Here is an 18,310-nt window from a genome sequence, read left to right as displayed (position 1 = left end):
TTTCTTGCCCTCTAAGCTACCACAAGTTCCCATTCTAATTATATTCCATTCTATCCTGAGAATGTGACCTCACATTTATCCATCAACTTGTTTCTCTCTTATGAAAAACATAACTTTTCTTGCCCCATTTTTTGTGTCAAGAAGCTACCCAACTTTTAACAAGTTCTTTGAATGAGCTCATTTTATTATGCAATCTATGTTCCATTTATATGAATATATATATATATATTCACAAATAGAATATATGTATATATAATTTTCTGATGTTGGGATTATAATTCCCCTGTTGGAAATAAACTTCTGCATGGTTTATATAATCTACATTGTAGCAGTTAATAAAAACCTAAATAATTAGAAGATAATCTGTCTTGTTTCAGTTATTATTATCTCTTTGAGAGCTGTTGGTTTATCCTCTGACAGGCCAACCAGGCGTTGGAATCCCAGGACCCCCTGGACTCCCAGGACTTTCTGGTAAACTTTAATAAAACATGCTAAATAAGTCCATAAATAGAGAATATTCTACAGTACACTTATTTTTCCATCTCTACAATTTATTGTTATAAAATGTGCAAAAAACCCCAGAAAACTCAAAGCTAGAGTTACATCTTAAAGCAGTTCTTAACAATTTAGTATGAGGAGTTGTACTATAAAAAATGTGTTCTTAAGGAAATTTACATGTAGATATCTTTTCATTAACTTCATAAATGCTGAAGAAATGATAAAGAAAGAAAGCAAACTTGTAGGAAGAGGTAGATTTCACTAATTTTTTTAAAGATTTTTAAACACTCTCTTACCCCCATGGAAACAAAACCAAGTTAATATAAGGAAACTGTAGAAATACATTCTAATAATAAAAATGTCACTGGAAAACTCCATGTTAATATACATTTTGCATTTTGTATGAGTATGTGTGCACACACATCTACCTTCACTCACATGTTTTTACTCTCATTGTAAGCACCAAGTAGTTAACTGATTGAATGTGTGTACAGATATATATATATATTCTCAAATGACCATTTCCTATTTTTATGGAGACATTTTTAAAACCACAGACTTATCTCCTAGAAATTCCAAGATCCTTCCAATGATCTCAACTTAAAAGTTATGACTTTAATGTGCCACTGATATGTTGCTCTCTGTCATGTTGGTGGTATAGAAAAAATGTTGAGCACAGTTTGTCTAGATTGTGATTTTTAAATATTGGATAGATTGGTCTTTGAGGACACATAGATACCATTGAAGATCTGTATCTTCCTAGAGTCTCAAACTTAGTCTCAAAACATTTGTTTTAGAAATTTCCTCCAACCATCTCTAACCTATTCTTGCAGATACTTTATACTTTTCTATTTATTTCTATTTTTTCCTCACAGCTACTGGTCATATGATCATTGCTTTATGTTCTAATTCAACGGGTATCTTTAAGGATGCAAGCTATTATTGTTTTCCTATTGCTATGCGTACTCTAGTAAACACTTCTGATAATAGATAAGTATATTTAATAGGATGAATGGGCTTTTTAGATGTGTTGGGGTTTGGGGGAGAGATAGAAATAACCCTAGTATATTCCATTACTTGTTCTAATAAATCTGAATAGCTTTAGCCTTATAGGCAAGCCTAATATTCAATATCATTTAATGTGTTCTCTAATGTCATTTTGCTTTCGTAGGTCAAAAGGGTGATGGAGGATTACCTGGCATTCCAGGAAACCCTGGCCTTCCAGGTCCAAAGGGTGAACCAGGCTATCCTGGTTTCCCTGGTGTGCAGGGTCCCCCAGGCCCTCCTGGTTCTCCAGGTCCAGCTCTACAGGGCCCTAAAGGCAACCCTGGGCTCCAAGGTCCTCCTGGGAGACCAGGTATGTACATGAGTAGCAGGGGAATGGTCTATTTACTAGTCCATTTATTTCATTTTGCTGGCAAGTTATTCAGTCTTTAGGGCATTAGAATCTATAATCAAAGAACTTCTTATAAGTAAATAGTTTGGTTTATACTTTGCTTCATCCATTTCTGTGGCATATAATATTTTTTCAGTAATGCCTTTCATAATTTTCTTAAATTTGAACTAAAACAAACCCACATAGAGGAAAAAGGAAATAGTGATTTTTTAGTATTTTTATTAAATGTAAAGCTATACTGATAACCTGCCAGCAAAATGCCATCTGCATTTTTAATGTGAGCTTCTCAGCATGTCATCACAGAAATCATTTTAGTGATCACTCAGTAGATGCTTGTGGTCCATACCAAAGTGTTGCTATGGTTCTGTCATATGATCAGCAAATGTCACGAAGCACAATAAAAAAATTTTATCTTCTCTATGAACTAGGCAATCCAATTTTTCTTCAAAATCACAGCATGATTAAATTGAATAGTGATCTCTTCATACCAGCTTCATGTCTATACTTCATTTATCGTCTGTTAACTGCTCTAGTAGTCTCAATTTTGCATCCAATGTTCACTTTTCATTTTGTGTCTGTGCTGTGTCATTTCATTTTACTAAGTTTGGAAATGCTCATTTTCATCCTGAATTAATGTTGCTGAGCCCAATCACTGGTGATAGATTACTAACAGATATTTGAGACTTGATATGCAATTTTTATATTTCTGATAATCAAAAACTTGGCTTTTATTGATTTAAAAGATATGAGAAATCTAAGGAAAAATTTTGTCTTTTTTTCTCTGAAAGTCTTGACTCCTTTTAACTATATTTAAAAGTGAAAATTTTCATTTAAGTTACCATAAACTCTGAAGTAATTGGAGTTGCCTTAAATAAAATATGCTCTAAAATATAAATTTATTAGGATCATATACTTTGTTCAGAGGATACTTTTATTTTTTTATTTTTTATCCCAGATTTATTGAAATACAATTGACATAAAACATTATGTAACTTTAAGGTGTTCAATGTAATAAATTCATATGTGTATATAACTCAAAATGATTACCATAATAGTTATTTAACACATCCATCACTTCACAAAAAAATTGTAATTATGTGAAGATCATTTTCAAAACCAGTTTTTATCTGATTTGATTTAGATGTTTGTAGAGGGTGTTATTTAAAGCTTTACCTTAATTTTCTATTGAAGAAAACCAGTGACACTCCCTCAGCCATGTTAGCTCTCTTGCATGTAACGTAAAGTATTGACACAACACCTTGGTGGTTATGCATGCAATAATTCCAATAAACCAAGCTATTTCCTGTTTTATATTTTAATCAGCACTGTGGTTATTGTTCTTACTAGTAATGGAGCTCACTGTTGAGCATTACTTTGAAATATATCAACATAAAGACATTAGTCACAAAAGCTTTTTTAAAAAGTACTATTTCTAAAGAAATAATAATGAGAGTAGTTGAATGAAGCACACCTGATGAGTGTTTGTGACTTTTTGATTTCTTATAAACTACAAACTAAAATTGAGTTTTAAACCCAAATGTTCTCAGAATTGATTGTTTTTGTCTGAGCTTATAGTAATGATTATTTAAAAAATGTTTTTTGGCTTCTCAAAATATGTCACATGTGCTGTTTTCATTTTAGTGGTGATAATTTGGTTTATTTACAGATGCATGAAAATGAACTTTCAGAGTATTTTTTATTTGAATTAAAATTTAACTTGAAAGAAGTTAGTATAATGCTTTAGTTTCTTGATATCTCTAACAATGTTGATATTTTTCCTTTTTTATAATGATGATCTTGGGCCTTGGTGAACTTTGATCCCTATCCAGGTCCTACAGGTTAGCTCCTTAACTCTAAAGTAGTAACTGCATGAAGATTGAAACTTTTAAAATATTTATGTATATACTTATATACATATCTATATCTATATCTATATCTATATCTATATCTATATCTATATCTACATCTACATCTACATCTATATATCTATATCTATATCTATATCTATCTATATCTATCTATATATATCTGCAGATAATGTCTTCAGTTCCTACATATTTATCTCTGAAAGGAGTCAGGAAAGTGCAGTTGTTTATGTCTATTGGCAGAACCCAAATTTACTTGATTAAATAACTAATTTAACATTTTAAAATGCATATAATTGTTTCATTTTAGTTGAAAGTGTGTAGTACACAAAAGTATATTTTATAATATTTTACCTTTAACCTTTAGAATAGAGTGTATTTCTAACTTTTGCCTTATATCAGTTAATGCAAATGAAATTGAACTCTCCTTCAAAAAGGCATTCTTTTTAAAACAATAATATGCATCAAAGATTCTTCAAATATGCAGTTCTTGGTTTGCCATACCTCTTGTAATTTTTCAAATGATCCCATCTTCATTTTTGGGGTTGTCACAAAAGTTCTAAATTCTACTATTGTGAAAATGAATTACTAGGCACAGAGTAAAAATTAAATCAATGCAACCTGCACAGATTAGAAGCCTCTTAATCTTATTTTCATCATACACATACACATATACACAGTACACATCAAAGAACAGTTACCAAGTGCTGTCCAATGAACAATTGCTGATTCATAGTGAAGGACGCTCACCTAATCAGGAATAAAAAGTACAAAAAAAATATCGGAGTGTGGTCATTACTTTCATGATAAATAATCCTTTAAAAAGTTTCTAAGAGGGAACTAAAAGGAGAAAAAGTGTCTTCCCAAGCTCTGTCTATTAGAGATGGTAGGAAATTCTGGCTTCTTATTAATTTAAAATTCATAAATGTTAAAGTTGTTTTTTAGGAAGCCATCTATCTCTATTTGAATTGATTCTCTAGTTTAGTATTCTGCCCCTAAAATTTTTATTTTTATAGAACCATATAATATCCTATCTGGAAGGGACCTAACTTTTACATTTGTCAAAAAGATATTATTCACCAGTCACTTGTTAGTGATGGGAAGACATATTTTATTCAAAACTATTGCAACAGGGGAGAGAGACTGTTAAAACTTACCTCAGCAGCCCTAGCTGGTTTGGCTCGGTGAATAGAGCATTGGCCTGCAGACTGAGGGGTCCCAAGTTTGATTCTGGTCAAGGGCACATACCCAGGTTGTGGTTGGATCCCCAGTAGGGGGCATACAGGAAGCAACCAATTAATCATTTTCTCTCATCATTGGTGTTTATATCTCTCCCTCTCCCTCTCTGAAAATCAATAAATATATATTTAAAACACACACACACACACACACACACACACACACACACACACACACACCTCAGCAGAGCAAGGACAGGACCAAGGATGAGGCCTAGTTGAGAAGAGGGCTCATAGAGGTTTAGTCAATCAAGTGGTCTTTGTTATATATGAGAAAACGGAGGTCCAAAGAGGTTAAGAAGCTTGTTTAAGGTCATAGCTGGGAATCTGACTTAGGGCTCCCCAGTGCTCAGTTGAGTCTCTATTCTACTTAATAACACAAATCCTCCTTCCACAAAGGTAGTTGTATGGCATAATGCTTATGATCTGGTCTCTTATTCTAGTTATAAACATAAGTGATGGAGCAAAGCTGCTCAGTCATTTTAGGAGACTTCGACATGGCAGACTGAACCCTGCCTCCACTTTCTTGTTTTCTATTACTTCATGATCCCCATCAACCCCTACCAATTGGTTTGTTATTCCTAAATGGATGTCACCAAAATATTAAGGCAGGTGCATGCTATTTAAATATCACCAAGATAAAGAGAAGACTAGGGTATACTTTGAAATAATTTTGAGTACTTCCCTGTCTGACTTGCATAAAAATCTGCTGCCTTGATCACTTCCAAGCTTTACTATCAGCTAGAAGAAAATTGCTTTCTTGTGAAGCATTAGAATATTCTCAAAGAAAAAAAAGCAACCTCATTACTTTAAAACTTATTCACCCGATGTACTATAAATTACATAGTTATTGTAACCTGGTATCTGCAATGTTCTGTTTGCAACAGTTGAATAATGCAACTTTAAATGGAGGCTGGATTTAAAATTTACCAATCAATTCACCAGTTTATCTTACTTATTATGAATTATTACAGGACTTCATTTTTTAAAAAAAAATTTGCTTTGTTTTTCAGTTAAGCTTTGTTAGGTCATTGAGAAATAATGGATTGAGAGCCTCATGTAGAAAATTGATTTGGCATACAACTCATTAAAATGTTACCTTTTATATATTAACATCTTAGAAGTTTTGCTATGATATGATCTGAAGTTTCCCTTGATATTTACTCAGACCAAAATACAATATATTTCAATGATATATTTTTCTAAGAGTTTTTGTTAATGGTTCTTCTATACCAAGCACATGTATAAAATGCCTTTACTCAAACTCTGAATTATCTTAGGTAGGTATACTAACTTATTTAACTAATTGTTTAGCCAGACTTTGCTCAAAACATTGTCTTGCTGTGTATGGTGTAGAAACCATTTAAACAAAATCTGGTTTTTAGCCTTCTGAATTTCAAATTATAAAGTGCTTTAAAAGTTTTACTTTTAGGCAGCAATGGTAACATTTTATATTTATATGACATGTTACCATTTATATCGTATAATATACTTTTACTATAAGCTCCTAGAGGGCAGAGTTTGGGTCTGGCTACTCTTTGTGTTCCCTGTAGCGCCTTGCATATGGCAGATATCAGGTCGACATGTTAAAAATTGAATCTTTAAAACAACTCTGCAAGGGAGGTTAGGGCAGATATTGCTATTTCCATTATGTGGATGAGAAGACAACTTAGAGAAATTGAATTGCCCCAAATCCCATCATTTAAGTGGCAGAGCCAAGAATAAATCCCATGTCTTCTAATTCCTAGGATTCAGTGCTTTAGCACAATTTATTTTCCCTGCTTACCTCAGTGTCTATAAATCATAGCAGGACTTGTAAGAAAAGTAAATTGTTTATAGTCAATTAACATTAACCAAGAATTGTCCTATCTGTTGCCTTTTTATCTTTTTATTTAATGATTCTTCTTTTAATAGTTAATAGCTTGATTCAATATGTGCATTGAATAATAATAAAGGAAATGTGGTATTTTCTATAGTTTTGAGTGGGATATTGCATGACAATATATTTTAAAGTATCCCTTCACTGATGATCTTCACATATTTTAAAAATTTGACTCTTTATTTTCAAGTCCAATGATGAGCAAATATATATTGGCTTTTTCTCTCATACACATACACATATTACTTATTTGAGTAACTTATAACAAATAATAATGCAAAGAAGAAAGCCTCTTGATGAATTATGAAAATAGATCAGAATGTGGCTCATCGAATGATTTTCAAAAAAGGCAAACACAAGCATAGCTGGTAATGGCCATTGTATACAAGTGTTTTAATCTGTATATTTAGTTGCCTATGAGCTTTGTATTTTAGTCTGATGAGGCCTTTAAATTAATTCTATCTCCTTGGGCCAATCTGAATATATCAAGAAATTTGCACCTTGTGTTTTTACTAAAATTGCAGAAACCAAGATAAACATTTATCCAAAAGTATCCTTTTGTGAAAGGAATGAAAAGTTATCAGTGAAATGGTACTAGTTTGCTACTTTAATGTTTTGAAATGCTAACTTTTGGAAAGCCACAGTAGCAGTGTTAACATGATGTTTTCAGTAGAATTTTCCATTTTGGGGATTAATAAAAACTAGCAGCTTATTTCCTTGAATAATCTCTATTTGAAAATGTCTGGCTCTCTATACTCCAGTATGGTTCTGTTTGTATACTGAATACACTGTGGAAATAATAAATGCTGGCAAAGAGGAGTATTGTTTAACTTGTGCTATAATGTGAACCACTTCTAACTCAATCTTATTTTGTACTGTGTGATGTCTGATACTGCTAACATCGATCTTTGGGCTTTGGTGAACTCTGATCTTCCCAGGTTTTCAAGGTTAGACTCTTCACTGGTCAATTCTTTTTTTTTTAATGCTTTGCATGTATGATAAGAAAAATTCACTTTTTTTGCTGTAATTCAAAAGTCATTGAAGATTGCTGTTATGCTCAAATACTACCTGCTATGCTATTTAACATTTTGATGAAGGTAATGTGACTTGTTTATAGTCAAGTTTCAAATGACATTAGGTCTTTGTGGTTTCAAGTATTTATATTTATAAAAGGCAATCTGTACATAAAACATGTTTAATTTTAAATGGAAATACACTTATTTTTATCTTTAAGACTACATTAAGATATTTAGGGAAGCATCTAGCCCATTTGTAATCTCTGTACATTGATTTTATTTTCTTAAATTTTTGTTGCCTGAGATTGACCTGTGTTTTCATTACTATTACAGTAAGAGAAGAGGGTAACTGTTGATTGCTGTTAAAAATAAAATGTATATGCCCCTTGTGTCATTAGCAAATCATTAAATTAAATTAAATTTCAGGGACTCTAGAGCAACAGGTCTGAATTAGTAACAAATCAATTTTCCAATATTTAGTTTTAATTGCAAAAAGAGCATTGCCCATAACAAGTATAATCCTTTTCAAATGATAACAATGTTCTGATTACTTTTCAGACTGGGGAAGAAGGTCATAAAAGACTCATTTTTTCCCTATCTTAATCTTACCTTGTCGTTGTTAGACTGATTCACAAATTGTTTATTTTTATCTTAATAAAAACTAATTTTATACCTGATTTCTAGACCAAACTATATATTATAGATGAAAACAATTTTGCTTAGAAAGCCCTATGTAAGGAGTTTAGACTCAATGGTTGTTTATGTTTGTTTGTTTGTTTAAGTGTAAAGTACTCCAACCCTTTCTTTATGTTTGGGAAGGGAATTTCTGAGTGTGTCTGTCTGGTTGCCTAGCTAGGGTGACTATATGATTTAAAATGTTAAAAGATAAAACAATTATTGTATTGTTGTGGACCTTTTTCCTATCTCATGTACCAGATAGTGTTATAGTGTGGAAACACATAGAAATAGCTGAATGATTTAAAATGAGTTCATATTTTAAAGATATAATTAAAGTAATAATAATAATAATTTTAAAAATTCTTACTCTGTGCCAGGCACTGTGTTAAGTAATTTATATGTATTATCTTATTTAATCCTTGGAACATCATGATAAAGTATGCTGTTCCTACTATAAAGTAAGAATTTCCATTTTTTTAAATTAAATTTATTGGGGTGACATTGGTTAATAAGAATATATAGGTTTCAAGTGTACATTTCTATGCTACATGATCTCCATATTACATTGTGTGCTCACCACCCAAAGTCAAATAATCTTCTGTAACCATATATTTGGCCCCCTTTACCCTTTACACCCTCTATCCCCTTCCCTCTGGTAATCAGCATAGTGTTGTCTGTGTCTATGAGTTTCAGTTTTATATCCCACATATGAGTGAAATCATATGGTTCTTAAATTTTTCTGACTAACTTACTTTGCTTAGCTTAATATTTTCAAGGTTCATCCATAAAGAAGATTTGATACATATATATATAAAATAATTTCCATTTTAAATAAAATTATGGCCAAGGAGATTAATAAACTCATTAAGATCAAACAGCTAGTGATTAATGGAGCTGGGATTCAAACCCAGCAATCTAGCTTCAAAGTCCAGCATTTTTAATCTAGATGCCATGCTGCCTTGTTAGCATGTAGCCATTGATTCTGGGTCTTACGAGTATAGGAAAGAGAAGTAAGGTCCAAATTTTATTTCCAATAAAAAATGACCCTTTTTAAAAGATGGCAACTAGATTTATGTTGTTTATCACTTAGTAGTGTATACATATGTTGAATTACAATGTTGTACACCTGAAACTTATGTAATATTGTATGCCAGTTTTACCTCAATCAAAAGGATAACACTTTGTCCAAATGTAAGCATGTACATAATATTTCCTACATATCTTCATTTTTTGTTGAAACTAATGAAAAACTAAAATTACTAGAGGAGAGAGAAGGTATAAGTGCTAACTACTGGCTGTTTATTATTTAGGGCTTTATATTTATTTTCTTAATGCAGGAGTACTTAATCTCAGCCACTGCTTAGCACTCTGCAAGCAAGTCACAGCTATTTCCCACTCTGTGATGAACAATGTTTCTATTGATAACATCTCCTTGGTTGCTTTATTTAGAAAGGAAAGTTAAAACATAAAGACAAGAGCTTAGCAAAATTCCATTTTTAATTATTTTATTTATTCACAAGATATATGCAGCATTCTCATTTTTCTTCAGAAACATTTAAAATGTAAAGAATATGAAAACATTGTTAAAATAAATTGAAAGGTACTATGTTGACAATTAATTTCTGACACTTTAAAATATTCCCGTGTATTAAGCTTGTCACTAAAATAAAATTGAATAGTTTGCTTAAATAACTATCTTAATTGCATAGTAATAAAAGTTGAATAAAAGTAATTGCCTATGAGTAAAGCAATTTGATTTTAACCACATTGAGACAGGTAACTTGAATCCCTAATTGCCCTATGGCAATGATTCTGAAAGAGTGGTTCAGAAGAACCAACAACTGTAGCTATAGGGCACTTGTTTTTGTACAGGGAACTTGCTAGAATGCAAATTCTTGGGCTCTTGCTAGAATCCAAAACTTTTGGGATGATCCCAGGAATCTGTTTTAACAATCCTTCCTAGAGATTCTGATGCATGTTTCAATTTGTGAACAGTGCCCCATGTGGTGTCTGTTTCCTTTGACTTAAATCAAACAAGAATAACAGAAGTAATTTTATTATAATGTTCTGAGTTCTTTCTTTAGATATGAGTGTACTGTATTTAATATATAATAAAATGCAAATTAAAACTGCAAACCAGTGTTAATAAAAAAAATAGCCTGGCCCAATTTACATTAGAGAGTCAGCATACGCCTATATATTTTAATACTAGAGGCCCAGCATGAACAAAATCCTGTGTGAGTAGCTCGCTTCGGCTTGCCTCAACTGGCTGCCCTGCCCATTGCCACTAGTGGCTCGCTGCCCCGCCCTCCGCTGCTCATAGCTCTCTGCCACTCTTGGCGCTCCACTGCTTGTAGCTCTCCGCCGCTAGTAGCTCACACACCGCCCTACCCGCCGCAAGAGCCTCTACTGGTTTGGTCGTTATGGTGTTATGGCCATGGGCCTTTTATAATATAGATAGTCTGGATTTCTTAACTAATAGGATTTAGATGGCTGATATTTTAAAAGCCTAACTTTTATACTATGCTGACATGTGATCGTTGTGAATTATCAAGGTCTACCAGGTCCAGAAGGTCCCCCGGGTCTCCCTGGAAATGGGGGTATTAAAGGAGAGAGAGGAAACCCAGGTCAACCTGGGCAACCTGGTTTACCTGGTTTGAAAGGAGATCAAGGACCACCAGGGCTCCAGGTAAGAAATAAGAGTATATATTTGATGAGAAAGGGATGTGAGTGGTTGCAATGATAATTCCAAGGTGCATTATATTAATTAGCATTTACTGGTCAAGCCTCTATGCATGGTTCAGTGGTGAATTACAAAGAAAGAAAAAGGCATGTTTTCTATCTTCTTCCAACTAAAGGGACTTTGCCACCTAATAGATAAAGTGTTCTTCAAGAGATTCTTTACCTGGAGTCTTTGGTATGTATAGTATTTACAAGTAGATTTAAGAAACCTGCATTTCAGTGAAAGCAAATTTATAAAAGGAGACATATATATTGGAGCATTGCATGTAGAGGATTGCACTCATAGGGAAGTAATTATGGTGAGTTGGGATATTTTAGACTATGAAATTAGGTGGTTTTAGGGTCAAATTTTCACTCCACTGCATACTTCTGTATTGTGTATATGGGAAAGGCAGATATATACTTTGAGTTTCTCTCCTTACCTGCAAAAGAAGAGAGTAATAGCATATTCCGACATCTGTACTCATGTGTTTTCCACCTTGGTTTAAGTCAGTGGTTCTCAACCTTCCTAATGCCGTGACCCTTTAATACAGTTCCTCATGTTGTGGTGACCCCCAACCATAAAATTATTTTTGTTGCTACTTCATAACTGTAATTTTGCTACTGTTATGAATCGTAATGTAAATATCTGATATGCAGGATGTATTTTCATTGTTGCAAATTGAACATAATTAAAGCATAGTGATTAATCACAAAAACAATATGTAATTATATATGTGTTTTCTGATGGTCTTAGGCGACCCCTGTGAAAGAGTCGTTCGACCCCCAAAGGGGTCGCGACCCACAGGTTGAGAACCGCTGGTTTAAGTGATCCAAAAAGTCACTTGCTTTTTTATGGATCCTCAAAGTTTCAATTCATTCAGTAGGATTGTTGTTAGATTTGGCAGCCAACACAGTCTGGATTCTGTCTTTTAATTATGGGGCTGCTTTATATAGCAGGGGGAAAAAACATCTGAAGAAGTGACTTTTAAAGCTTTCTAATAACTAACCTATTTTTCTGATGGCATCACTATTTTCCTGTACACCTAGACTTAAAATTTTAGTTATTCCAATATTCATTCTCTATTCACTCTCTATTCACTTCTTATCTCATTCATTTACCATGTATTTCCAGTTCACATGTCATTATGCCTGCTTCAAGACTGCCTGATACCAATATTTTATAAATCTAGTATTGTCAAGTTCTATTCATTTTCTTTTGTGAAAATTAGTTCTTGCATTTGTACTTTTCCTAATTTTTTATTTGGAAATAATGTGAAACATATAAAATGCAAGAATGGCGAAAACCTCCCATGAACCAACTGTTAACTGTTTTCCCCATTTACTTTTTGTATGTATGTTATATGTTGAGGATAAGTTGTATCTATCATGACCCTTTACCACTAAATACTTCAGGGCATAACATTTCTAAGATTAAAGAATTTTAATATAACCTCAGTATAGTTATCAACTTTAGGAAATTAAATATCCATACAATACTTATATTTCTACATTACATATTCCAATTGTGTCAAGTGATGAAGTAATGCCCTTTAGAGCATTTTACCCTCCAATATAGGATCCAGACCAAATCACGCATTGCATTTAACTCTCATATCTCTTAATTATCCCTTAATCTCAAAAAATTTCTAAACCTACTTTTTTCTTTCCTGATCTTGACATTTTTGGAGAAATATAGCCCCTTCTTATGTTTTTAAAAATAGAATTTTCCTTCTTTTGTTTGCTGTTTCTTCAAGTTTTGCATCCCCAGTTGGAATACTACATGAGTGGTTTTGTGTATTTCTCAGATATGGAGACTGAAGATGTTCATTTGATCCTCGTTGTTGATCTTAATTTTGATCACCTCATCAAGTTGTTATCTGGTTTCCCCAATATATTGTTACAATTTTCTCCATTATGACTAATAAGCAAAATGACAGGAAGGCACACATTAAGATCATGCAAGTACACTGCTCCTCTTCAAATCTCCCTTAGATTTAATATCTATTTATGCTTTTCCCCTTAACCAGTCAAAAGTGTAACAGTGGCAAATTACAATTTTCCAACCCTTAGCACTACCTACACATATACTAGTCAGCCCTACTGTAAGAGAGACTTTGATTTCTTCAATTTGTCTATTTATTAGCAGTATGGGCTCATAAATTCTATTTTTTGAATGATTTACAATTTTTAAACTAGCATTTCTTATTATGATACTCAAATTCTCTTAGGTTTGGTAGCCCCTGCAAGCTGGATCTTATGGCTTTCTGACATACATGTCCCTCCTTTTTTTAACCATTTTCTTACATTTTAGCATAGTACAATGTTCCAGGCTTGCCTCTTTTTTATTTCTACTAATAATGGCTTTATTATCTCTTACTTATTTTTCCTTTAGGTTCATTCTAGTGTTATTTTCAACTCTTCTCCTCCCCATAGTTTTCTTGGCCCTCAAACCCAATTAATTAATAGGCCCTACTATATTTTTTGCTAAGTCTTTCAAATGTCATCATTTTTGCACGTGATTCTAATCTAAGCACTTATCACCTCAAGGCTACACTAAAGAAAGTAGCCTCTTTGCTAATGATAATAAAATAATAGCTACCATTTATTAAGCACATACCACATGCCAGGCAGTTTTCTAAGTACTTAATAGTAACTATCACATTTAATCCTTACAGAAACCTCATAAAGTAGATATTTTCTTTATAAGTGAGAAAACTATGAATTGAAAATGTTAAATAGTCCATTCAAGGTCACACAAGGTAATAAGAGGCAAAATTGGGATTTGTATTCTGGAAGTTTGACTCTACAGCCAGTGCTATAAATCATTCTGCAATACCACCTATATCCTCGCTAGCTCCCCATTGTTTCTCTACAATTAATTATTCTATTTATTCAGGGTAATCCTGGCCGGCCAGGCCTCAATGGAATGAAAGGAGATCCGGGTCTCCCTGGTGTTCCAGGATTTCCAGGTACTTGAAGGGATGTTTTAAGGTTCCCCCTTTACATTAAACACATATGGGACAAGATACCCATTTTATAACTTGGCTGGGTAAAGACTGTGTTCCTGGTGCTTTGTTGTGCAATTGTATGTACCTTCCTTGCAGGTATGAAAGGACCCAGTGGAGTACCTGGTTCAGCTGGCCCTGAGGGGGATCCAGGACTTATTGGCCCCCCAGGTAAGACTTATTCTTATAGCTAGTTATACCTGGGACTTAAATACATTGAAGGATTTGAAAGTTTGCATTCCTTCTTTCAAGCAAACTTTCAGAGTTTCGGACCCCAAGAACTGAGATGAAATAGACAGGACATCCCTCTATTTACCATACTCTCAAGCTCTCTATTTTATTAATATAATATTGAGAGCAGACTTTTTATGTTTAAGATAGATGCAGGAACAGCAAGAATGCTTCACTTAGATTTTTTTATTGCCTATTACACAAAATTTATCATATTCAATTGAACAGATCACAAAAGCAAGTCACATAGGTATGTTTAAATATGGAAATTGGATGTGTGTTTTTTTGTTTTGTTTTGCTGAGAGACTTATAGAGGATTCCTGTAAACTGTGAAATAGGGTATCTACTAAATTCTTCTATTGGTTCAGTGGGTCTCTTGAAAGTACAACAAATACGAACGGCAAATGATGTTAGAATTAGAATGGACTTGTCAGGAAAGAGAATTGTGTTCCCCTAACACCAATGTTCACAGATTTGAAATGAATTAGACTTTTTAGTAATTGAGTCTCACTTCAAAGCTTGAAAATAGAGGCAATATGCCTAATTTTTCCATTGACCCTGTTTTTCCAGTATTGGTATATAGTGATAGTTTTCCCAAATATATTTCTGTTAAACATGGCAATATTCCAATATATGTAACTTGCTTCTTTCACATCAGTTATTATTTTGACCTTAGATCACATTGGCATCTATTCCATCTGACCTTTCTTTTTCCTACCTTTAAAGTTGTGTGTTTTGACTTTTAGGTCCCCCTGGATTACCTGGTCCTTCAGGACAGAGCATTATAATCAAAGGCGATGCTGGTCCACCAGGGGTCCCAGGCCCACCTGGATTTAAAGGTCTATCAGGATTACCAGGACCTCAAGGATTACCAGGTACCTTTGAAGATCATCTTTTTAAGCCTTATCTATTTGAGAATATTTCCCTAATTCTCCTTTCACTTGTCAGAGTTTGTTTCTGACTATAGGAATCTCAGAAACTGGTAGAATACTAGACCACTACAGGTTCCATTTCCTTTTTATTAAAAAAAATCAATTTCTCATGTGCTAACTTCTTTTATCCCCAGTTGAATTTCTTGTAGCTCCTTCAGTGGTCGGCAAACTCATTAGTCAACAAAGCCAAATATCAACAGTACAACGATTGAAATTTCTTTTGAGAGCCAAATTTTTTAAACTTAAACTATATAGGTAGGTACATTGTTATTAACTTAATTAGGGTACTCCTAAGGCTTAGGAAGAGCCACACTCAAGGGGCCAAAGAGCCGCATGTGGCTCGCGAGCCGCAGTTTGCCAACCACGGCCTAGGTAATCTAATTTGAATGATTAGTTTAGTGTTGTTTAAAACACTGTAATGAAATTTGTTAGGGTCGCCGAAGGAGGAACACACGAGGCCAAAAGGGGTAAAGAATTATGAATTTATTAGGTCATCTGGAAACACAGATGGCTTGAACCCCAAAATGGTGCCAGCTCCCAAAGACTGGGAGAATCAGAGGTTTTTAAAGGACTCTAGGCAGGCTTTTTCTGGGCAAAGAATTCCCTGTGCAGGTCTGTAGTCTAAGAAAGTCCGGAGGGTAGAACTAATGGTCTTAGCAAGTTGGATGTGGTCTAAGCAAGTGGAATGCCCATTGTGAAGTGGCCTAAAGGTCAGTTCCCAGGGGAAGGGATATCTATTCAATTATTTTATCAGACCTAACATTCCAGCCTTTTTGTTTTATGGAATAGGGATGAAGGTCATATCTTCTGTATTTATTTCCTGCTGAGGGGGGACGTCAAGATCACAGGGGAATGGACTTTGATAGTAGTCGGCTGGACGAGGGGTCACAGCAGTATGATTTCCCAGAGACTGGTTGGTGAAGGCTTAAAAACTGTCCTGTTGAGTGACTTGGGAGTTAAAAGCTGGTCCTGAGGCTGCCACAGCATCACTTCTCTGGTTTTGCTGCTTTTCTGGGCTTGGAGTTAAAATACAGCTGAGGCTTACATGTTATCTTTAGTGAGGAAAAGATCGAGGTCTAAGTTACCTGACTAGTGATATGAAAGGGGAGGATAGGTTATTCTGGGGGTGAGTTTCTTATTTTCCCAGTTTTGCCCCTTGCTAGGCATCCAGAGCTTTCTTGTAGGTCCTGAGACAGGATTTCAAAATAGGATTAGAGCAGTGGTTAGGCCCCCATGCCAGTTCCATCACCTGCTGAGATACCAGAGGTTATGAGGAGAGGGATTATCTGACTGCCCTTTTGTGCCAGATGTGATGGGTTATGGAAACTGGTAAAGATTGATTATTGAGGGCTACATCTACATTGGGTGAGAGATGACAGTACAGGTTTCTGTCCAGTTACTGGGGAGACAGATGTATGTGTTCTCCCCACAGAGGAAGAAAAATCCCTGATGGAGACAAGCTGAAAGGTATAAAGAGAAGAGGTGGACTAAAGGGTATGAGGTTCCTTTTCTCTATTCCATGCTCGAAGCTGAGAGCGTAGTTGCCATGGCGCTACCAATAAGGGGTGACAGATGAGCGGTTGAGATTCTATGATAGTGAAAGTGGGAGGAAACGCTAGAATGGGCTGTTATCCAAGGGGAAAGTAAAAGGGAAAGAAAGAAGCAGTTGAAGCCTGGGCCTGGATGGTTGGATAAGAAGTGAAACAGACCAGCTGTAGGAAATAACCATTGGCTTCCAGGGAGACGTGGTAGTCAACCTATTGGGACCTATGGCTGTTTGGTAGTTCTAGGTCAAGCATGTCAAACTCAAAGGCTAACACAGGCCAGATAAACAACGTTTAAGTTTATGTGGGCCTCAAAAAAACAAAAACTTCAATTTTCATAGAAATGTAGGTTTATTTCCATAGAGATATGCTAACTGCAAAGGGCTGAAATAAATAATTGTTAACATAAAATAATAGAACAATTTAATAAAAAATAACATTTTTTCTTGAACATTAACTTAACAGACACTGAATAACTGCACAAATTAATAAGCATAACACAAATAAACCTAATTTTCTTGTTCTCCAAAAGTGAAATATTTCCTGTTGCACACACCAAGTAAGTAAGTCCAAGACTAATGATGTGGCAATTGGCTGCTAAAATATTCACTGCTAGTATTAGTGGAGAGAAATGATGCGCCTGCGTGTAAGGGAAATGAATGCAACACAATTATAGTAATCAGTCATTAGCGAACGTTGTAGTTCGTTATTAATAATTATGTATAACAAGATATTGTAAAAAATAAGTTACGAAATTTTTATTAAAATGTTTCTTACATACCGTTATATTGGTTGGGCCACAAAAATATTTGTTGTGGGCCACATGCGGTCCGCAGGCCACGAGTTTGACATGCTTGTTCAGGTTGACTGTGGTGTTTCAAACTGATGAGGGGAGATGGCCTATTGTTATATTGCCCTGTGACCTTGTAAAGCATAAAGGGGCTTGGGTAACTGGTGGGGTATGTAGAGTGATGGGACCTGTGACCAGGAGGGAGGAAGGAGCTACCTTAGCAAGAGATAGAACATAAGTACGGAAAAAAGGGAGACTTGATTTGCCTAAACTGTAGGTCTGCCTTTTTGAGAAATATAGTTCCCTTTTCCTTTTATAAGCCAGAGTGATTTTTGCCTGATTCCATATCTTGATTTAGATAGGGATGGTGGTATATGCTGAAGAGGAGAGGGAAAGGCAGAGTCAGCAATCCCTGGCAAAGGTTGGATTGGTCTGGTTTAGGAGGGAATGGTAAAATTAAGTGTTGTTGAGATGAGTGGAGTGAGAAAGCTCCTTATGGTGTAGGAGAGAGGTT

At 34.5% G+C, this 18,310-nt stretch overlaps 1 protein-coding gene across 2 annotated transcripts in view; it reads left to right on the top strand.

Annotated features, from left to right (window-relative positions):
• COL4A5 (collagen type IV alpha 5 chain) overlaps positions 1-18,310 on the top strand; it is a 300,168-nt gene that overhangs the window by 249,657 nt on the left and 32,201 nt on the right. Inside the window, exons 40-47 of one of the 2 annotated variants that reach the window (XM_006082246.2) lie at positions 421-471; positions 1,670-1,855; positions 3,724-3,732; positions 7,815-7,823; positions 11,126-11,259; positions 14,191-14,263; positions 14,399-14,470; positions 15,277-15,405. In XM_006082246.2, the coding sequence (XP_006082308.1) occupies positions 421-471; positions 1,670-1,855; positions 3,724-3,732; positions 7,815-7,823; positions 11,126-11,259; positions 14,191-14,263; positions 14,399-14,470; positions 15,277-15,405 (663 nt within the window). The remainder of the gene's footprint in view (positions 1-420; positions 472-1,669; positions 1,856-3,723; positions 3,733-7,814; positions 7,824-11,125; positions 11,260-14,190; positions 14,264-14,398; positions 14,471-15,276; positions 15,406-18,310) is intronic. The other variant, XM_006082247.2, reaches the window with a different exon arrangement.

This window comes from Myotis lucifugus, unplaced genomic scaffold (genome assembly GCF_000147115.1).
Source record: "Myotis lucifugus unplaced genomic scaffold, Myoluc2.0 scaffold_2, whole genome shotgun sequence".
In the NCBI taxonomy this organism is placed as follows: Eukaryota; Metazoa; Chordata; class Mammalia; order Chiroptera; family Vespertilionidae; genus Myotis; species Myotis lucifugus.
This window is presented reverse-complemented; position numbering and strand designations above follow the sequence as displayed.